This window comes from Haliotis rubra, unplaced genomic scaffold (assembly GCF_003918875.1).
Source record: "Haliotis rubra isolate DU_JTF1 unplaced genomic scaffold, ASM391887v1 Scf512, whole genome shotgun sequence".
NCBI lineage: Eukaryota > Metazoa > Mollusca > Gastropoda > Lepetellida > Haliotidae > Haliotis > Haliotis rubra.
In genome coordinates, this window is record NW_025767205.1 from 726,743 (window position 1) to 749,978 (window position 23,236).

At 39.8% G+C, this 23,236-nt stretch overlaps 1 protein-coding gene across 1 annotated transcript in view; it reads left to right on the forward strand.

Moving 5' to 3' along the window:
- Window positions 1-3,665: 3,665 nt before the first annotated feature.
- LOC124292300 (orexin receptor type 2-like) overlaps window positions 3,666-23,236 on the forward strand; it is a 44,436-nt gene continuing 24,865 nt past the window's right edge. The window contains exon 1 of the mRNA XM_046729365.1: window positions 3,666-4,040. Within this exon, the coding sequence (XP_046585321.1) occupies window positions 3,666-4,040 (375 nt within the window). The remainder of the gene's footprint in view (window positions 4,041-23,236) is intronic.

A 23,236-nucleotide genomic window follows, 5' to 3' on the forward strand; every position in this document is an offset into this window, starting at 1 on the left:
AGGAAATTAAACCCCGAAGTGATAACGTTTACAAGTTTGGTAAAATTCACAAGCAGCGGCACAATGTTGACTTACCTGAAAACATCAAAACAGATCAAAACGGGATTCGAACCTAAGATTATAGATTTCCGTTTCACCGGAAGTAACTCACTTAGAACTGCTGTTCCTTTGAAGACCGGGTCACTTGACCCAATGGTTCTAGTCAGACTTTATCCCAACAAAACGTTTCAAGCACCACTGTGTGTATTTATATAACCAAATTAATTCCGATGTGTATACCGAATGCATTTATGCAAATCTAAATAGATAAATCCTTGCACAATACTGACATCATGAATACAATGTTACATAAACACATTAGCTCGCAGCCATGCCGTTAGATATGCATTGTTGATTGCTTGCATGGATCAACATCTACATCGAGACAAGCCTGATGAGTCTGAAGGACGTGGGCAGAAGTTGGCAGTTATTGAACATGGCAGTCGTCTTTCCCATACATACCTAGATACAATTTGTTGTGCCTGTTGCATTTAACTATTCATGAGGTTGTATCTATGTATTCATGCTTTGGGGGCATGATCGTTATGTCAAGCGACCTGAATTATCCTGTCTGTCTGTTTCCGTTGATTGGACTTGATTTATTAGTTTTCAATAATGCTGACACTGCATTTCTGCGCTGACTACAGCTACAACGTGTGTGATTTGGGTGAAACGAAATTTGTAATATGTTTTCTGTTGTCAGTTTGATGTGGTGGAAACTCCCATAGACAAGTACCACTTTGGATGAAGGCACCAGCACACGTATGATCATACCCTGTCAAGAATCACATAAATACCCGACGAATTTTTTATTCGAACCCAGAATTATAGCTTCTGGTAGACTGGAGGTATGCATTCCGGACTGGACGACTGAACATCCCTGCCCTTGCATTGATGGAGATCCGTGAAGATCCGGGGTAAAATAGGTCTTCAGCAACCCATGCTTGCCACAAAAGGCGACTATGCTTGTCGTAAGAGGCGACTAACGGGATCGGGTGGTCAGGCTCGCTGACCTGGTTGGCACATGTCATCGTTTCCCAATTGCGCAGATCGATGATCATGCTGTTGATCACTGGATTGTCTGGTCCAGGCTCGATTATTTACAAACTGCCTCCATATAGCTGGAATATTGCTGCGTAAAACTAAACTCACTGACTTGCATTGATGGGTCCTCTTTCACAGAGAGGTCTTAGCGCTAACACGATCGTAGCTCCCATACATAGACTGACGAAAGTCGTACCGCTAAGATCGCTTTGTGCGCATGGATCCAGGAGCTGTAAATGCCTTACATCATTCCCACCACCAGCAACATCACCCCCTTGTGGTTGTATTTTCTCTCCCATTGTTCCCTTCCATCACTCACTTTCTATAAACTCCGCCAAGTTAGCGTTTCTCCACGTGCTGCCCACAATGCAGCTGCACTCATCCAATAATCTCTGAATTATGCTGTCGCTGCATCCTAAATACCCCCTCAACTGCACAGCTATATGGCTGTCAGTCTGAATCACTCCACAGAATGCTGATCTTGTCCCCTGTTACTGGACGAAAACCAAAGTACTCTAATTCATTTATGTACTCAATCCTTGGGAGATTCTTGCCGTACACAACGTTAGATTTTCCCTATATAATGAACAGAATAATCTTCATAAGCTTTATGAACAAACATTGATTTAACTATGAAAAACTGCGATGAAACATTGCCAATTCCGTAAATGCATTCATGATCAACACAATACACTTAGATGGGTATATTGATAAAGATCTGATATATATAAAGGAGTTTATTATGGTAAACCCATTATCAATATCAGGACAAACGGTAGCCCAGTCTATATCTCTATTAATTCAATATTCCTCGTTGTCCGTGTACATTAAGAACGAGTGCTTTAAGACTGTTGATTTCACCATTCATTTATCACATATCCTGTAGCTGTTTATAGTCATAGTACGCGTCGATGCAACCATCTAGTTGTTAACAGCCTCATTGATTTTACAGCGCTAATACAAATAGCAGTCCAAGCTGACCAGGACGTATCAACATTTTCAACAGAGCGTGGAGACGACTCTGTCTGGGAATACATTCTTAAATTACTGCAACATTAGATAAGCGCCAGGTCCCCTGAGGCACTATAGAATTAAAAACAATCTGTATAGAAGAACCCCTTATCACTTCAGATAAAAGTGAAAGTAGGCGAGTCTTGTTGCACGGCGTTTAGCAGTATTTGAGTATTATCAAGGCGGGGAACATGTGCCAATGTCGGGGAACGAACCCAGTTTGATGAATGAACGATTTAACCTCCAGGATACAACGCAAATTGTGGCAAATAACTTTGAAGGGGGGAGAGGGAGGAAATGAATATTGTTTGTTTTCAAAAAATTAACTTCTAATTAATGTGTACGTGCAATGAAAATGGTAACATATCGAAAAGCGATGTTTGAAACAAACACCCGATGCACGTGTCTCAATAAAACAATACAACAGATAAACCCCAGCATCGAACAACTCACATCGAGCACACAAATACACTCTTAAACTTAAGGTATTTAAAAGTAATCAGATATACATGCATTACAAAATACTACTTCAGTCTCCCTCTCAAATAACAAGCCACGTTTGCTATTTTTAAAGTACACCCCTTCAGTGAGTGAGTGAGTTTAGTTTTACGCCGCATTTAGAAATATTCCAGCTATATGGCGGTGGTTTGTAAATAATCGAGTCTGGACCAGGCAATCCAGTGATTAACTACAACTCTTCAACTTGTATGGGTACTGTTGTCATCATAACGTAGAATAACACTTTCCCGGAACAACGGCCACGAGAGATATCATATCTGTCCTAACAAACCCAAACAAAGAGTGACCCGCATCTACCTGAGATATAGTCCCCTTTCCCCACCCTTTCCGTCCAAGCACATCATCTTAATAGTCTATCTTTCACATCACTACCCTAGCAGATTAACAAAACACCCCTATTCAACTCCTTGATACACTCGCCTCTGCCCTTCTACCTTGGCATGTTGGCATCTCCTTGTAGGCGTGACGGGCTGTGTGAGGGAAACTCGCATCCAGCATCCTGCGTGTGTTAACTGTATGGTCAGTTGCAGTCTGGGATAACGTCAGCATCAATGTGGTTTCTAACCTTGTCTTTCGCCTGTAAACCGTCGCGCGGTACACACGCTGCTGGCGTCGAGAGCCGCCGCGGTACAGCTTCTGATTGCCTGTGGCGATGAGATCACAAGAGGGGTGAGCGTAGGCGACGTCCGAGCAACAAGCGGCGTTATATCGGACCGAGCACATCTGGAAATGATGTGAACTGTTTGAAGCTCTTGGAAAACTCTTTGTTGATGGGATTGGTTATTATCTATCTGCTTGTGTGTGTTGGGTTATCGCTGTCGGTGGGCCGTGATGAAGACAGACTCATCTCTTGACATCTGCCTTCCCAGAGTTAAGGATGCACTAAAGCAAGTCACCATTATCACCGACCGACTACCTGTAGATACTTTCTCAGTTGTGCATTTATCTATGTGTATTTACCGAGATGGTTGCATATATGGACTATATATGGTCTGCTGTGACAAGGCAATTAGCGCGTCGTAGACTTGCAGGAATCAGGAACCTTTAGAACCATGTCCACGGCCAACTGGAGCCGTGCCACCTGTAAGCATCTCTACGAAGTTAACGGCACCATCCAACAATGCTACTTCTCCGACGACGATCTGTTGCACGCCATCTACTCCTTTATTGAGCCGAAGCCTCACGAATGGGTGTTTACGGCGTTGTATGGGATTGTGTTCGTGCTGGGTCTCACAGGCAACTTTCTCGTGTGTTTCGCGGTGTGGAAAAACAGTCAGCTCAGGACGTCAACTAACCTGTTCCTAGTGAACCTGGCAGCAGCAGACTTCCTCGTTATAACACTGTGTCTCCCTCCGTCGTACATCCAGGCAATATGGGAGACCTGGTTCCTAGGGGACACCATGTGCAGGATTGTGGAGTATTACCAGGTAGGTGAAGGCATGTCTCTATGTATGCTCACATATGCACGTTCAAGGGTATAATTCATATGTTGTCACATATTTACGAATGTATGGATTACAACAGCCGTTTCATATATGCAAATAATATTTCGCTCATCTGCACAAGCAAACCTTAATAATAGCGTGTTTGTCCGACGTCCAGCGTCCTGCTTGGCCTATAAAGTATCTTCTCTTGAAAAACCTAAACAAAGATTTGTTTGAGCCATTCAGGGGGTAGCATCTTTATGCTCACCTTTCCCCGAACACCTGGTGTCATCTCTATCGGACCATGACTCATAAACACATGCACATGATACTGTGGAAACGGTTTGTTTTGATTACCAAACATTGTGGAAATGTAGACACTTTTATTACTCAGTTTATATACGTTATAATGATTATTATACAGTTCCAGGCGTAATATAGTCACCGGCTCATCTCACGTAAATACGTACCCTTGTCACAACATAATTCTTGAACCGAACAATTTCTATTATAAAGAATGGATCGCATGGTAAGTAAATTTCGTAGTTTCCTGAAAATCCAACAAATTCCGTATCACCTCGTTCTGCATATTAATGCAGAAATGGTAAATATGTAGAAGTACGAGTGCATTAAAACGCAATCTGCCTCTTTTGTTACACGTACAGACGACGTTGTCATGTTCTATTTAAAGGATGTTGCTGGGAAACATAATAGTATAAGTTTAATTGCCATCATCACACAAATGTCATAACATCTTAATCTTCTCTTGTGGGGTCCCCGCGGACAACCGGATGAGATGTCGTGATCATCGTCGATTCAAATTACTTTCTTTGGTGGAAACCTTCAATCATTACAGCCATTGTGCTTATTTTATCGATTGTCCTATGTCCTTTTGAAAACTCTAATATTTAATTAATGCGTTGGGTAGTTAGTTAAGATATGCACTCTTTGTGTGGCCAGCAATTGATAGAAGCGTTAGTTATTAAACATGGAAACAAATGGACTCTGAACATGGAACAATTGCAATAATCCTCACAGCGTAAAGCTCCAAATCTATTTAGGTGATCCGTGACATAGATGTTGAGTAATGGGAATACATCCTCCTTGGAATTCCGTAGGGATTCATCCTGCCAAACGAATCAAGGATCAGTACTAATTTCATATAAAAATGCTACGACAAGTGCCGGATTTCCCACGAGATCACAAACCAAAAAATACAGATATATTTTTTTCTCAAATGTGAGTTTTGAAGGATAGGTATAATTTAATAAAACGGTCATGATGTGGTTGACTCAGAGCCATGTGCTGCCTGATGCTTCCCTCAGTTCCAGATGATGAAGACGCATATTGGATGTAACTCAGGTACCTGTTTCACTGGGGACTCATAAAACTGAGAATAGCTGTACCGCTAAACCAGACCTACTTCATGAATATGAAACGAAACATTGTACAGATGACCTACAAATGCTTTATTCCCCAAACACTTAACACGTCAAAACATAACGCGTGAAATCAATGACGAACAGAAGAAAGGAATAACCTCGTTGTATAACGCGTGGAACTTGTTCAAAGATTGATGGAAATGATAAAGTGTAGTCTCATTGTTGGTCTGGTGGTGTTGTTCCCATAGTAATGAGTCAGAGACTTGGTTCCTTGAGGGAGACATTAGTTATGTCTTACAACGATTAACTTCTTCTGGTTGTATCAGTAAGTGAATGATGGAATGCGTGGAGAATCAGACATTTTCCAACCATATCACGGCTCTCAATGATCGAATCTCGGTCTGACAACGTAGTGGAAGAAGTCATTAAAACCGCCATCTTGAAGGATGACAATCGTCTTTGACAATTAGCCATGTAACACGTTGTTTTTTGTTTTCCGTCACAATATTCCAGTTATACAGCGGCGGTATGTAACAATCGAGTCTGGACCAGACAAACCAATGATTGGTATTGTAAACAATGATCTATGCCGTTGGAGTGCCGTGGCACGAGGTCTTTTACCCTGACCACCAGATCCGTTAGGTTGCCTCATACGACCAACATAGGTCTTTAGTGACAACTTCAAGCCCACCCACACATACAGTTAGATCCGTTAGGTTGCCTCATACGACCAACATAGGTCTTTAGTGACCACTTCAAGCCCACCCACACATACAGTTAGATCCGTTAGGTTGCCTCATACGACCAACATAGGTCTGCCTTAGTGACCACTTCAAGCCCACCCACACATACAGTTAGATCCGTTAGGTTGCCTCATACGACCAACATAGGTCTTTAGTGACCACTTCAAGCCCACCCACACATACAGTTAGATCCGTTAGGTTGCCTCATACGACCAACATAGGTCTTTAGTGACCACTTCAAGCCCACCCACACATACAGTTAGATCCGTTAGGTTGCCTCATACGACCAACATAGGTCTTTAGTGACCACTTCAAGCCCACCCACACATACAGTTAGATCCGTTAGGTTGCCTCATACGACCAACATAGGTCTTTAGTGACCACTTCAAGCCCACCCACACATACAGTTAGATCCGTTAGGTTGCCTCATACGACCAACATAGGTCTTTAGTGACCACTTCAAGCCCACCCACACCTACAGTTCACATGACACAACACAGTGTAACGCACACCCGAAAATGCGTCTATTGGCCACTATCGCCCACAATATGATATTTATATATAGGACTATTTACATCACACTTTTCGTGCATCACATGCATTATAGGTTAATATACCACTCAAAAGAAGTGAAAAAACATCACAATCTTTCATGTTGCTTCAGTTGATCTGTCATATTTTGCTGAATAGTGTATATTAATGTCATGCATGCCTACGACTATTCTTGTGTACACACTTCTGTATCTTCCATCGTGACATAAAACTCTAGCAATATATCGTGTATTATTTAATGGCTTTTATGTGGGATACACTGACATGCACACACATTAGCGTGAACCAAACAACCATAACTTTAAATAATTGACGAAACTCATTTTAGAGAGCATTGTTGAGGACATTATACATCTAGATAATAACTTGCAATGAGAACTAAAATGTGAACATCTATTCAATCGAGCTGACACTCGTCTACTAGATGATTCATTATTGTTTGTTTTGCAGGCATAACGGAATACAAATTCTGTCAGTGTATAATATTGTGTTTTACGGAGAAAACTGTTTAATGTGCGTGTTTATCGGTGATTGACACGATCTCTCTGCATTGTTGCAGACCCCAGTGCCCCAACACTGTCAAAGTAGGGCGTACAGGACAAGGTAATAGAATCCATAGCGACAAGTAAGGCTTCAGTGTGACAAGCAAGATCTATAAGCTCAAGGTGCCACAGTTACAATGTTAAAACACATCTCTGATGTCATTTTATATCCGAAACGCTCAATTACTCAAAAGTAGATAGTTAGTTGTCAATTATTTATTATCTGGATAAACTAATCGTTTAGAACAGCGAAAAACAAAATCAAGATAATACATTCCATTATCGACCCACACAATCCAAACCAGAATAGAAGGAGCACTGGCTTATTCTGTAGGTATTTCCACAAAAGAAAGTTTGGAGAAACTTTTGAGTAGGCATGTTTTGAGTTATATCCTTGTATCCTAGCATCCCTTAACAAAAATGGAAGCTACTGTCTAACGAATGGAGGGTTAACTCTCCATGACATGGCCCGTGTGGCATCTGCAATTCTGCCCTCCAGAAGACATTGCTTCATCTAACGAGATGGATATTATCTCTGACATACTGCCACCTAACCTCTATATGGACCACTACAGCAAGACGCAAGCCTAATCGGATCATCTCGTGATCCGGTCCTCTCTGGAATTGTCAAGGATGCAGTCAATGTAACGTGGACTGGACCTAGCAAGTGTTAACTTTTATCAACGAATAATGATTTACATCTCCCACTGGGGGAGTGCTTGCAGTGTTTAACAGTGACGATATTAAAGCGGAGTCGTATGTCTCCAGCTTCTGTTTTCTGAGTCTCGGTTTCCCTGTACCATTATAAACATGCGGCCTTTTTAATTGAGCTCCAACCTTCTTAATTACATTCCTTATTTTGATCGTATTTTGATCGTATGTCCATGATATTATCGGTACCTCTTGCAGGTGGTACGGGAACACTGAATCTGTGTACGACGGTAGCCGCCGCAAATACTCGTAACTTAATACGAGGAGCCAAATCATTATTGTAGCGGACCATTTTTCGACAAATATTAAATTCATACATATATGTTGTGTGCTGCGTGCATGTGTGTCTACGTCACAGTTACAACCTATAATCAGATATCATCATGGGTAAATATACGTGTGAACAGCTAAGCGAGTTTTAGAATTTAACAAATATACAAAAAACGTATATGGCTCCTTGGTCAGGAAGTTACATTACAACAACAAAATACTATCTCCAAAACATAAAAGACTGTTTGGTTTCCGTGGAAATACAACAGCCTAGGAATCAAGTCAGAGAGTACATGTATACAATTTGCAACCGAAGTGTACGCGATGTTGGATATTTCCCCGTGTAAGGGTCACTACCATCCTACATAGCCTCATCGGCTCTTGAGTTCCCTGCACCTGTCATTACAGAATTTAAGCAGCTGTGGTCTGATCTTGTCCTTGTTCATGGCCATCCCAGGGTCACGGTTCTGTGCAGAAAGCAGACTGTCATTTGAAAGACATGCTGGCTTCTTGACTCTGAGCCTGCATCACCAGTGACTGGTCAGTAGGTCTGAGGTACGTCCGGTTACATAAATACTAATAGAGAAACCCGGATGTTGCTTTTGCTGCTTCATTATGGTTCGAGTCTCGAGTTGGTTTGACATCTTCCAGTTTCACTCAAGTAGTTATTGACCGATGAACATCCGGGTTAGAATTGGTCTTCAGCAACCCTTGCTTGGCGTAAGAGGCGATTGACGGGATCAAGTTGTTGTCAGGCTCGCAGATTTGGTTGACACGTGTCATCGTATGCTAGATGCGTAGATCGATGCTCATGATGTTAATCACTGGATTGCGTAGACTCGATTATTTACAGATTGTCTCCATACAGCTGGAATATTGCTGAGTGCGGCGTAAAACAACAAACAACGAAAACAAGTAATTTTCCATCCTCATGTACGGAGACAGGTGGCAAGAAGATGACATAGAGAGGTAAGAGTATCCAAACGGTGGTACACTTTGGTGCCAAAGCCCCTGATTTACAGAGATTGCACCAATCTGCAGGTTCTTGACAGATACTAGTGACAAATGACAATGACATGTATGCTATTGTCGTAGAGTCTGGTGGTTTGTAATCTATGTATGTACTCAAGCAACCACTTTGACGTAAATTCAGCATTCAGCTGATGAAAGAGCAAGAGTTAGCTCTGAAACGTCGTATCAAAATATAGAGAAGTTGTTATCCATAAAAACGTGTCATAAATTCAAATTCAGGTGTTATGCATAAAACACTGACAGTATGTTTTCATTGTATCTTGTATTATGATACCCGAATAATAGTGTAGATCTGTCCAAAGGTCAACACATCAATACTGAGGAACCGAACACCGGAAGGCACGCTGTCCATGCTTATTAGGTCCATTTCTGACCTAATGTTTGCAAGACTGTAATAACTCCTTTACGGTATAAATCAAGTTTGTACTATCCACACAAATGTACGGTCGACAAACATGAAATGAGCTACGATTCAAAGATCATACATCACCTGAACACAACATTCCCATAACCTAGACATGTTTCACTGCCAAGTTCATGCAATTATGGATTCATCAGTTTCAAATAAGGACATCCTACACCACCAAGATTAATATATATATATATATATATTAATATAATATATACCGCTATAATAATCATGTATTATCATATAATAATGTACAAATGAAAAAGTTCGTGACAAAAAATTATTATATTTGTGACAAGAAATGTTGCCCGCGATAAAGTAAAGGATAAATTAAGAATTGGAGTGACATATCTAATTATGCTATATTTGGAATTACACTTTTAGATGCCCCAGTCCACAAAGAATTCCAAGGAATCGAGGACACGGGTCTATTCCACGTTTAGTTCCTCAAACACAATCAGAAACATGTTTAGACCCTGAACTCGTTACATTGACGGGATAAAATACCCTCTCAGGATCCTGTTTAGGTCTGACCACACTTGTGGAAGTGTTGCCAAATATAAATGTGACAATTCTAACGTATCAAGAGACGATCCAAATAACACATGGCCTTTGACTTGCCGCTTACAGTAATCGAAATATGTCTCTGGAATACTCCCCGTACCTTATGAAAACACTACAGTAGTCAAAACATTATGTTTTCCCCTATTTTGAGAATACATATTGCACATTTTCTCCCACTGTGATCGATAACTTCCCCTTCTGTTCCAGCTTACAAACTCTTAAGATCGGTTTTGACTCTTTCCCTAAAAGAACGTTTTGGATACCTTCCCTTTGGTTAAAACTAACTGTGTCGTCAATTTTAGACCTACACTTTTAGAATTAACAAGATTAAGGTTAGGTCCTAGCCTGCGGCGAATCTCCATCCTTCTGTCAGCCATCCTATAACACTACTCCTATAATACAACCTCACCTTCTGCAGCACTGTGTGGCACCACGGTGCATCTGCTCGGCGCTATCAACCTATCCCCTCTCTAGGGCTGAAAGAACTTTGCTAGACATATTCTACACAGATGTCTTCGCAAACCAAAATTGATCAATTTACGATTACATGATGCTGTCAGCAATTGTACATTTTTTATTATAATATTATATTATTAAATTATAAAAAGATTGGCAGAGATAGTGAAGCCTTGGCATGTCACCCGAAGACGCTGGTTCGGCTCGACAAGTGGGTGCAATATGTTAAACCTTTCCGTGTCAGCCTCAAGGTGAAAAGCCGCGAACCAAACACGTCCACCCTCTACTTCTTACTATAATTTGAAATACAATCATTTTGAAATGTCACATCAATGGAGCCTAAGGTAACAAGTAATGGGTTTTTTTCAGAAATTTGTATTTGATATACAGGTCGTTTAATAACAAATCGGAAAATTACAAAAAATATAAGTCTTCTGTTACAATACTGCTGTCATACTGAAATCAAGTTGTGTTGTCTCACTTGACCATTTTTGACATATCATTGTTGCAAGTAATATTTCAGGAAGAATGTATATTGTGTGGAATCATGTTTCTTTACATAAGCTGATTAAGGTCCCTTGCTATTGTGCTTTCAGATTTGTTTCCAAGTTGTTTCTCATATTCTAGAAGGATCAGGTGAACCCCGGAGCCAAAAGGTTATATTTGATCTAGAGAACTGCAATTGGAAAGTCACCTGTTAAAATTGTCATACTTGTCAAGTCTGAGGTTTTCGTATGGAAGAGGCCTATTATTTCGCACGAAAACAGGACACACGAGATTTGGAAAGGAAAAGCTGTTAGAAATGCCATTGCAGTTCTTTGAGTCAGATATAACCTTTTGGCTCCGGAGCTCTACTGATCTTCTGGAATATGAGTAGCAACTTGGAAACAAAGTTAATCTGAAAGCACAATAACACGTGACTTTAATCAGCTTATGTAAAGAAACATGATTCCACACAATATACATTCTTCCTGAAATATTACTTGCAACAATGATATGTCAAAAATGGCCAAGTGCGACAACACGACTTGATTTCTGTATGACGGCAGTATTGATGATTTTGTAATCATGGAACTCCGAGGTTATAACAGGGACGAGATCCGCAAGTACATTTTCATTAAACCGACAATTGTAGAGAGGATGACACAAATACACTCCCTGCGTAACTGTAAATTGATATGAATATACTCGTACGTGAAGGCCAGTCCCGTCACACTAAACACACACAACATGAAACATGCATTAACGTACGCACCTAATACCTGGCAGACAACGACGTGTATGATGATACAGAGAGAGATTGCGGAGGTTTTTGCAAAGGTGGGTTTTTCATATCGCACTCATGGTGGACATGTTTTAAGACTTCTGTGAGCTGTTTTATTGGATAATACTTTTGCGTTATGAGCTACTGCCAATACCAGATGCACGCTGCATATTAATGTTACCAAAAGTGATCCATGCATAAATGTTTGAGCAATGGACCCAATAATGACAGTTTTCAATGCAGCTGCATTGTTTAAAGTGGGATCGGATTGGTATTCAGAGTCGTCAAGACATAAGGTCACTTAAATTTTCGAAACAAAAATATCGAAAAGATATCTTGCACATGTTTTATAAATGTGAATAGGATGCACGTATTTCACCCGCTACAACATGACAGTGTATTGACTATCGAGGCACTGTCAATTGACATTTCTGCTGCACAAACAGACCAATTAAATGTATGTGGATAAAGATCAAGAGACGATGGATCACTTCGGTTAAATATACATACAATATATACGTATATATGTGTGCGTACGTGTGTGCATGTGTGTGTGCGTGTGCTTGTAGATGTGTGCGAGTGCATGTGTGTGTGCATGTGCATCTACAGGTAGTAACATTTTGTGCCAAATCCCTGATTCACAAAGATCGCACAGATCTGCAGGTTCGTGACAGGTACCTGTGATCAGTGACCATGATATGCACGCTATTGTCGTAGAGCCTGGTGGTTTGAAATCTTCGTATTCATGTAATCACATTTCCCCCCATATCCTCGGATACTGAGACTTCTATCCGGGCAAGTGCGCATGCCCGGCAGGTTTCTCACTCTGCTGGACAGGATGAGATGCAGTGGTGTTTGAAACACTAACACATGCAAGTGTTTCAAAGCAGTGTAAATGAGTTGTGTGAGATGCCATTCCAACCTTCCTTGTTCAAGCAAAAATTCGCATTTTCTATCGGCTTCTGATGGGGTGACTTATGACCTTTGCTAAGTATATTAGCCAAAGCAATATGTCCATTAGAATGGTAGTGACTTGAGTCAAATAGTCTGCATCAAAGTGTTTATTTCTTCTATGAATAAATAATATCAGTAATCCATTTTTTTCGTCTGAACATTTTAGGTATTATTCATGCAAGAAATGATAATACGTGTTATTGTAGCATGTATTACAATATACGAATGATGTTGTTGGTCTGTCAGAAGGTGAACTCTGTATACTCCATGCGTGGAGAGCCTGATACCCCATCAATGTCCGACCTAATGTTTGCATGTTTGCATGAAGGAAATAACAGCTTATACAGAATAAATCAGATGTCTTTGGTCCAAACAAATCTACGGCCTACACATATGAAATGAGCTACGATTCTAAGCCGAAACGTCACCTAAACACTTCACTTAATCCAGACGTGTTCTAACATGTTAAGAAAAGTCAAAGGTGTTCACGGCAAAGTTCATGCCATTGCTAATTCATCAGGTTCAAATACGGGTATCATATACCACCCGAACTTACGATGAATTTCGTACAATATTAATGTACAAATACAAGTTCTTGACAAGAAACGTTTACTTTTGTTGAAAATCAAAACGTTCGAGTGATATATGCTATATTTGGAATTACACTTTTAGGGGCCTCACTCTGAAAGTGTGAGTTCGAATCCTACATCGGACGCAGTCCAAAAGGAGTTACTGTACTATAATCTGTACTTTACTTTGGAAGTATAATCTGAAATATAACAGATGTAATATTGACCACTTTCTAAAGGGCATTATGTATTCAAGACATTGCTGGTTCTTGTCCCGCTGTGCTGTCAATGATTACTAAATTAGACCCAGAAATATAAGCATGACCCCCAAATCATCAATGAAACAATTAAATGCTAGGAAACGAAGAAAATATAGAACGCGCATCTTTTTCAAATTATCTACAAAGAATTTTAAGGATTCAGTTTAGGGTCTTAAACACATTTGTGGAAGTGTTGCCAAATGTAAATGTGACAATCCTAACAATTTAAGAAAGGATCCAAATAACACATGACCTTCGACTTGCCGCTTACCAAAATATCACTCTGGAATACACCCCGTACGTCACGGGAACACTACAGCAGTCAAAACATTATGTTTTCCCCTATTTCGAGGATACGCATTGCACATTTACACTCACTGTGATCGATAACTTCCCTTTCTGTTCCAGCTTACAAACTCTTAAGATCTGTTTTGACTCTTTCCCTTTCTGTTTCCCTAAAAGAACGTTTTGGATACCTTCCCTTTGGTTAAAACTAACTGTGTCGTCAATTTTAGACCTACACTTTTAGAATTAACAAGATTAAGGTTAGGTCCTAGCCTGCGGCGAATCTCCATCCTTCTGTCAGCCATCCTATAACACTACTCCTCTAATACAACCACATCTTCTGCAGCACTGTGTGGCACCACGGTGCATCTGCTCGGCGATATCACATTCTCCCTCTCTAGGGTTCAAAGAACTTTGCTAGACATATTCTACGCATATGACTTAGCAAACATTGATCAATACACGATTATATGATGCTGTCAGCAATAGTACATTTTTTATGTAATATTATTGCATCAAAATATAAAAAGACTGGCAGAGATAGTGATGCCTAAATATGTCACCCGAAGACGCTGGTTCGACTCCACAAGTGGGAACAATATGTGAAACATTTTCCTGGCGGTCTCGAAGTGAAAAGCCGCGCGAAACCAAACACGCTCACACTCTACTTCTTACTATAATTTGGAATGCAATCATTTTGAAATGTCAGCTCAATGGAGCCTTAGGTAACAAGTAATGTTCTTCTTTTTAGAAATGTGCATTTGATATACAGGTCGTTTAATAACAAACCGGAACATTAAAAACTATATAAGTGCTCTATTTCTATACAAAATTTCATTCTTCTCACATCAAGTCTGAGGTTTTCGCTTGGAAGACCCACATTAATACGCACGAAAAGGACACACGAGATTTGGAACGAAAACAACAACCCAATAACAAATGTCGTTGGTCAGTACGTCAATTTTAACAGGTGAATTTCCAATTGTAGTTCTCTAAATCAAATATAATCTTTTGGCTCCGGGGTTCACCTGATCCTACTAGAATATGAGAAACAACTTGGAAACAAATCTGAAAGCACAATAGCAAGGGACCTTAATCAGCTTATGTAAAGAAACATGATTCCACACAATATACATTCTTCCTGAAATATTACTTGCAACAATGATATGTCAACTTGATGATTTTATAATGGAACTCCGAGGTTATTACAGGGACGAGATCCGCAAGTACATTTTCATTAAACCGACAATTGTAGAGAGGATGACACAAATACACTCCCTGCGTAACTGTAAATTGATATGAATATACTCGTACGTGAAGGCCAGTCCGGTCACACTAAACACACACAACATGAAACATGCATTAACGTACGCACCTAATACCTGGCAGACTACGACGTGTATAATGATACAGAGATTGCGGAGGTTTTGGCAAAGGTGGGTTTTTCATATCGCACTCATGGTGGACATGTTTTAAGACTTCTGTGAGCTGTTTTATTGGATAATACTTTTTGCATTATGTGCTACTGCTCTTACCAGATGCACACTGTATATTAATACAGTCAAAACTGACCCATGCATAAATGTTTGAGTAATGGACCCAATAATGACTGTTTCAATGCAGCTGCATTGTTGAAAATGGGATCGGATTGGTATTCAGAGACGTCACTTAACATAACATAAATATCGAAAAGATCATGATTTACAAATGTGAATACGATGCACGAATTTCACCCGCCACAACACGACAGTGTATTAATTACCGTAGGACTATCAATTGCGCAAACAGACCAATTAAATGTATGTGGGTAAAGATCAAGATACAATGGATTACTTCGGTTTGATATCCATACAATACATGTGTGTATATGCATGTGCGTGCCTACATGTGTGTTTGTGTGTGTGTGTGCGTGCGTGTGTGTGTTTGTGTGTCACGTTAAGGTGAGGAACTCAAGCCAGTAAGTATTTATATTGTGTAGGTAGATAATACTTGAAATTTATATATCCACAATAACGATCCATGGCGCTAGGTTCCGCATGTTGGTTTTGGGGATTGTTTTCCTATTTAATAAAGAAATGCATCTGTACGGTACAATATAGTGGTCAGCGAATTGTTATTATTACCTGAAGGCTTAGGGTTCACTATATGAAACACAGTTTTAGTGAATCTAGTGAGCATAGACCCTTTTACCATGGAGTCCACATAATTGATATTATGATAATATGATATAACATTTTCTGTTTTTACCTTCCCAAGGTGATTTACAAAGGTGTTGTATATGGGATATTAGTCAAACTTTTGTCAAATATTGAACGATGAGTTTGGAACACTCATGTGACGTTAAAAAACGTTAAAATATTAGTGCAAATTATGATGACAATGACAACACTTCATTACCCCTTGGGAATTCTTTATACATTTGAAAGTGATTACATAACTAAATATTAAAAATGACATGAAGGTTGCGAAAACACAAAACAACACAATAGACAAAGTTAACAGTCGTTGCTGGAATAAAAGAATTTTGAACTCTTATTGTTTTACAACGGGTCATTTGGTATCGGCGCCCTGAAGGTAAAAGATTATATTCAGAAACTAAAACGTGGCTGGAATCAGATACACTTCTCTCAGCGAGGTTAAGAACACGGGAATTAATAAAGAGAAGATAAATCCGAAACAAACACCACAGATATTGTATTTGCAATTAAAATGATTTTGTTAAGATAACATTTACTTTTGATATTAAGAGGGCCATACCAGCATTGAACTGAAAAGGTTAACATACTTTCAACAAAACGACGATAGCATCACCTTTTTTGCTTACGTTAAAAGATCTCAGTTTGCGCATTACATACAATCTTTGCTGGCATTTGTTAAAAGTAAAATCAGTGTTTGGACTCCACTGTAGTTTATTGTTGAAGATAGTGCCAAGATATTGTACTGTGTTACAATTTCGACAGTTTCACTCTTGATTTCAACAGGCAAAGTGTCACTTTTTTTGCTCCTAAAATCCACAATGAGTTTTTGCACTATTGAATAATTGAAAGAAGATATGTGGTACAATATACTTCTTTGTCTTAGGTGTAAGGTTAACTAGTATCATTACTCAACTTCCTCAGCAGGAAATTATTAGATTTGAATCGTTTGAAGCGAACTTTGGACTGTAGTCAAACCGGGGCTGCCATAACAAGTCAACATCAATTCAAACCCGTGTATCCCTTAGTGATTTCCAAACAACGTATGGCCAACTGAGTCGACTTGAATCCTTTCGTTTTTAGATGTTGGGTAAAGTCTAACCAGAGGCGACAGTGTAACACAACACGACCTTGTGTCAACTGAATTATCACAGCGCATATGTAACGTTTCATCAGTAGTTAACGCCGCGACTCCATGATCGAAGTCCTTGCTATCCGACCATGATATTGTGATGCAGCTTTTAGTATGGATTGCGACTGGATTACCATGAGCAACCAAAGAATTTTAAATAATTCGTTATCATTTATTCATTTTCTGTTTGTCCTATCATCCACATTTCTTTGATTTAAATTGAAAAATAGCATGAATGAATAAGTTCAACAAGATAGAAGCGATCATATTTTCACTATCTCTTCCTTTGATCGTAGGTTGATGAAGATATAAAAGACTTCTTACACAGACTAATTGCTTGAAGGCGTGTACTTTCTCCTTATCTATGTGCTTTGAATACGGCCCACGTATGACGTCAAACGGAAATAACTTTATTTGGAATTACTAGTCCGCCAGGAAGGACATTTTACATCCCTCAGAATTTCCATCCACTTTTTGGACGTTTGCAGAGATTCTACTCGAAGTCCGATAATGGTTAGCCGTCATAAGGGACTCGTCCAAGTGGTTCAATGTCGACTAATAGCCTACAGGGACTGGAACAGCATTTGAGATGCATGGATGATCTAGAGGTTAAGCTTAGTATCACTACCGGATTACTTTCTCCGATATAGTTATTGATATTCTAGATTCGAATCTGCTCCAGAAGTTGCCTTCTAACTGCACAAGGAAATTCAATTCTCGCTGTGCTTGTTCCGCTAACCATGGGTTCTAATCCCTGGTGCGATTGTCTGCTTCATCGTTAGTTCTAAATATACAAGATGCTGGACATCGGAAAGCTATAATTCCCAGCTGACCCGCATATGCTGCACCGAGATGGCTTCTGATTACCATTCCTTGCTGTAAGTGACGCAGCACGGGAGTATAGCACAGCCACTTTGAGAAGCAGCCAGTGGCATCACTCCTGTTGGTGAAGTTGCGTGTCACACGACATGACGTTACAACCATTCATTAATCATTACACATGAACGCTGCATTGTGGTTCGGTTAGCAGTTGGACGTCTTCAAAAGTTCGGTAACCTTACCAAATATCTGATTTATGTAACCAAACACGTAAAGAAGAAGATGATTAAAGAAGGAAGTTGAAATCCTTAAGTCATCCCTGTCTTCATCAACAAGGAAGTTCACTATATTCATCTAACAAACACAATGTATAAGGAATAAGTTGTTCGTTTCGTCCTGCCCTATGGTATATTCATATGAAATCAGAGGGTACAATGTTGTACTCCACAAGGGTGTTTCTTAGCAAGCGTTGGATGTGAGTGTGTTAACGATATGTAACCATCGCGATTGCGACACAAAATGCTAATTACTTTAATAGAATGTTAAAAACTTCAACACAATGTCCAATACTTCATGACAAAGTGGAATACTTTATAGCAATGTCGAAAACGTGATGATAATGACGAATACTTCGTGACAAAGTGAATACTCCATAGCAATGTTGAAAATTTCGTCACAACGGTAAACACTCCATCATTCACTGCAACACGTTTGGATCAACACTGGAAGCGGGTTAATCTTCATCGCAACGCCATCTTAACTCCAATCAACAGAAAGCTTTCTTGATAAAGCATCTAACCAAAAAATAAGCGAATCAGAATCTAACTTTGTGTAAATGAATTCAAAATAAAAATTAATACAATGATCGGTGAAACGATTCAAGATATAATCTAATAGAAGCTCGTTGCGACTTATAAAAACTATGATGTTCCTAAAATGACCTTTAAAAGATATTAAAATGAGGGATTTTAAACAAAAACGTCAAGTTTAGTTCGTTGACTAGGACTTGTGTCTGTGACCTGAAAGATTATCGATGTAAAAATGTTAAACGCTATCTGACAATTGAGAGGGTCTTATTTGTACGTGCATTCTTCATGAGGGAATAGCAAAGTGATCCAAGGGTGTACGTCGGAACACGGTACTGTTGCTGCTGCCACGGCTAGGGACACTGGTGCACTGTGGAAGGTAGAAGAGCCGATAGGAACGTTACGGTCAGATGTTGGCATAAACACAGTTTCTCCTGCTTCCTTGTGTCTCAGACATGTGTCGGTGCCATCCCATATCTAAAAAAAATTAAATTTTACGGTTTCATTCCTTTTTGCAATGTTAATCAGATGAACTTTTAAATTTGATAGCCTTTCTTCTTACATTTCGCTTTGGGATTGATACTCGACATCGGATTGTAGAGAATTATTTTTTTACTTGATGCTGCGGACGACTCTGGGAGACTTTTACAAACTAGATTTAGGAGATTACGTTCTTGTAGAAACAGTGACACACATCGTTTTCTTCAGTCTATTAAGTCAGTTAGTCCAATCACTTTAAGTTAATGGTTGTCTTATGTCGGTTTTATTTTGTTTAAAAAGATGTTCATCCCCATTAAGTTGGTATGGTTAAAACAGCATGCACATCACATCTTCTGTGCTTTCTTTTAAACAGACATCTGTATATTTGTCTTTGTTTTTTTATGAGCGGTATCCACAAGAGGTGAACTGCACACTCCTGGATGTCTTGTACTTGTAACCCCTGGACACGAATATATGTTTCTTTACATGACTGAATAACGACTACACACAACGACATTTAACACTCGTGGATCTGTGACTGACTACTTCCTCCACCTTTTTGGATTACCGCCTGGCACCATTTTAGTGTTATCGTGTAAAATGTGTGTTAAAATATGAGTAAGTGAGTGAATTTGGTTTTTCACCGCTTTTAGCAATAATCCAGCAATATCACGGCGGGGGACACCAGAAATGGGCTTCACGCATTGTGCCCATGTGGGGAGTTAAAATATATATTGTTCTGATTATTCATACATTCATATCTACAAATAATATGGCCATCTACTGCTTTTAACTATTCAGTTTTGTCTGAACCGAGTTATGGGTTAATGGAAATGGGACATAGCAGCAGTCCTGACGAGACATAGTGAGTGTCTTATTGTAGAAGGAGGGGTGGGGGGTGGGGGGCGACTTGCGAACTGATCCAAACTCATGAACAGTTGAGATATTTACCACTGAGTATTGGAGACCGGTGCAAACGCTTCTATGTAAGACAAAGCATGCGACAAGGTGTTCCCCCGGAGCAATGAAGTCTGATAGTTATTGAACTCGATATCGACCCACAACGTCAACTAATTAGAATATCTCATGTTATGGCTTAAAGCACTGAGATATTTAGTGATTACGAGGAAAACAGGTGATACATTTAAAAGGAAACTTGAAATCAATCAATGAAATCACTTTACGTTATGAATGTCAACGCCTTAAGTATGTTTAAAGAACGCAAGTGATTCATATATATATGAATTTTCAGTAGGTTGTACGTTAAGAGGTCGCTCTATTGTGTAAACAACAGTACTAGACCCTGTCTTTGCCACGTAGGACCATCGGACCGGTTGATGCCACCACTGTTACCACACATACATACATACATACATACACACACACACTCACACACACACACGCACGCACGCACACACACACACACACACACACACACACACACACACACACACACACACACATACATACATACATACATATATATATAATTACGATATATACATGTATATGCCTTGGCACTGCCGACACCTTTTACCTTTTTGGGGTGAGGTGGAATAGCGCGATGGGAATGGCATACGGGAGTGTGTCTCTGTGTGCCTGTGTGTGTGGTGTGTGCCTGTTTCCCTCTGTGTGTGAGTGTATGTTGCTGCGTCCATGTGTGTGCGCATGTGTATGTGTTTGTAATTGCATGCATGTGTGTGTTTATGTGTATATATATGTGCGTGTGTGCGTGTGTGCATGTGCGTGGGTGCGTGTGTATGTGTGTATCAGGAAGGCGAGGTAAGAAGATTAACTATATCTGACAATGGTATCGGGATGTTCCAACCTATGACCTTAACCGCTCTGTGAGTTCAGACATCGTTTCTCTATAATGGAAGCACTTAACATAGACATCGGAATCAATCCCATACCAATATATTCGAAAGACAGGACAATTCTAACTTAACAGTTTTAGTTTTGATGAAGTCTAGTGGTGTTCGTGATATTGCGCTGTAAAGTGGCATCCTGTCTGACCTCCCGGGACACATTGGTTACAGCGCTACCACAGTCTCTCAGCTGATTATCAATCGGCGCCATGATGGTGTACAACTGTTGGAAAGTGTTAATCATATACAGTTATATCAATCAGTGCGTTTGAGACTGTTTGATACCAGAGTGTCGGGTCTTGTTTCTCAACATGTTAAATAACAGTTATCGTTTACTTAAACTGCATTAAGTGGTCCAACATTTAATGACGTCACGCAAGTACAGATGCATTTCACGTGATTATCTGATAATTTACGGTGTGATTTAGTTGATTATCCTGTTGTATAATTTTACATTATGAAAAAAATGCAAACCTTCACATCAATTGTATGCGTAACGTTGAAATCATGCTGACACGCCTCACAGGGTAGAAACAGCGGGAGAGAGCTGGCTCAACTTGTGTCGAATACCTGGGTGAAAGAACGACTAACAGTGTGTATTAGCGTGTTGCCGCCATTGTGGGAGGAACATCAAACTTCATCCATTTCTGTTTAGATAAGCAGTAACAATAGATTTGCAGTTCCCCCTTGGTTGGATTCTCTTTATATGGTTAGTAATAAACATGAGTGTATACTTTACTATTCACACTTTGCTAAGGATCAGATCATTGATTCAACAGCAAACTATTATGTGGGGTCTAATTTGGTTTAAATATCTAAGCTTATTGTAAGCATGGATCCTATTTTTCAGTATGTCACAGCATCTTGTGGATCCCATACCTGCTATTGACAGGTGTTGTGTGCAAAATAGTTGATTGGTGCCAAGAAAACCATTTTTATGTTACTCATGTATCAAGTGCATAAGGGTTAGATTAAAGTGGCTGTTTGCCAAAAGTAGGGTTACCATATTATTATTTATCCATTTTTAAACGGATACAATTTCAAATTATAAATCTATGTTTAAGTAAAGTTGGGAATTTGTGTGATCCTTAGAAAATTGTGAGTAGTATATCTTAAAAACGTTATTAACAAACACCCTTATTACGAAATTAGAGATTTGTTGTTCTCATTTAGTCGAAATGAGAACGGACTATGGTTTTAACGAACTAAAATATTTTGTCCCTTCGAGTTATAACCGACTGCCTAGTGAACGCAGAAGAGGCTGAACAGATCATGTCTAATTAACCCCACAGTTCACGAAATACTTGGATTGGCCTGTACGCGAACAGGTAATATCATAATCTGATGATCACGTGCATTTCTTTCGGTACATCGTGATACATCTTTAACCGATGGCAATCTTTCGCGGAAACATCGGTAGCACGCAGTACATTTCTTGTAATAAGAACCAACATGTCTGTTTACGTGCAACACCTCTCACACACATGCACACTCTTTTACACGTGTACAACATACACGCGCATCACCTACTCTGTATGCTGTATAATACAACAGACCCAGTCATGTGTTCACTGACGTAACGTGGAGAGAATACACTTATTCACGAACCCGTCGATCACATACCGCAATATGGTATCAGCGAAAAATTAAATCATGATTAAAATATATTCACAGACACAGATCGGTGACGTGCGTCGCTATCATTCAGCCGTAACTGTAACACTCTCGGATATCTTCGTCACACTGTTCGGTTTGCTTTCCCAGCGTGAACCTGGTCCGAGCTACACGCCGCACAATGACCACTCCAGATGGTGGGTATATTTGGTCACTGTCCATGGTATGGGATCAGATTTCACGATGCTGAAAATGGCTCTGATATGGGCACTGACTACGCCGTTAGTGATGC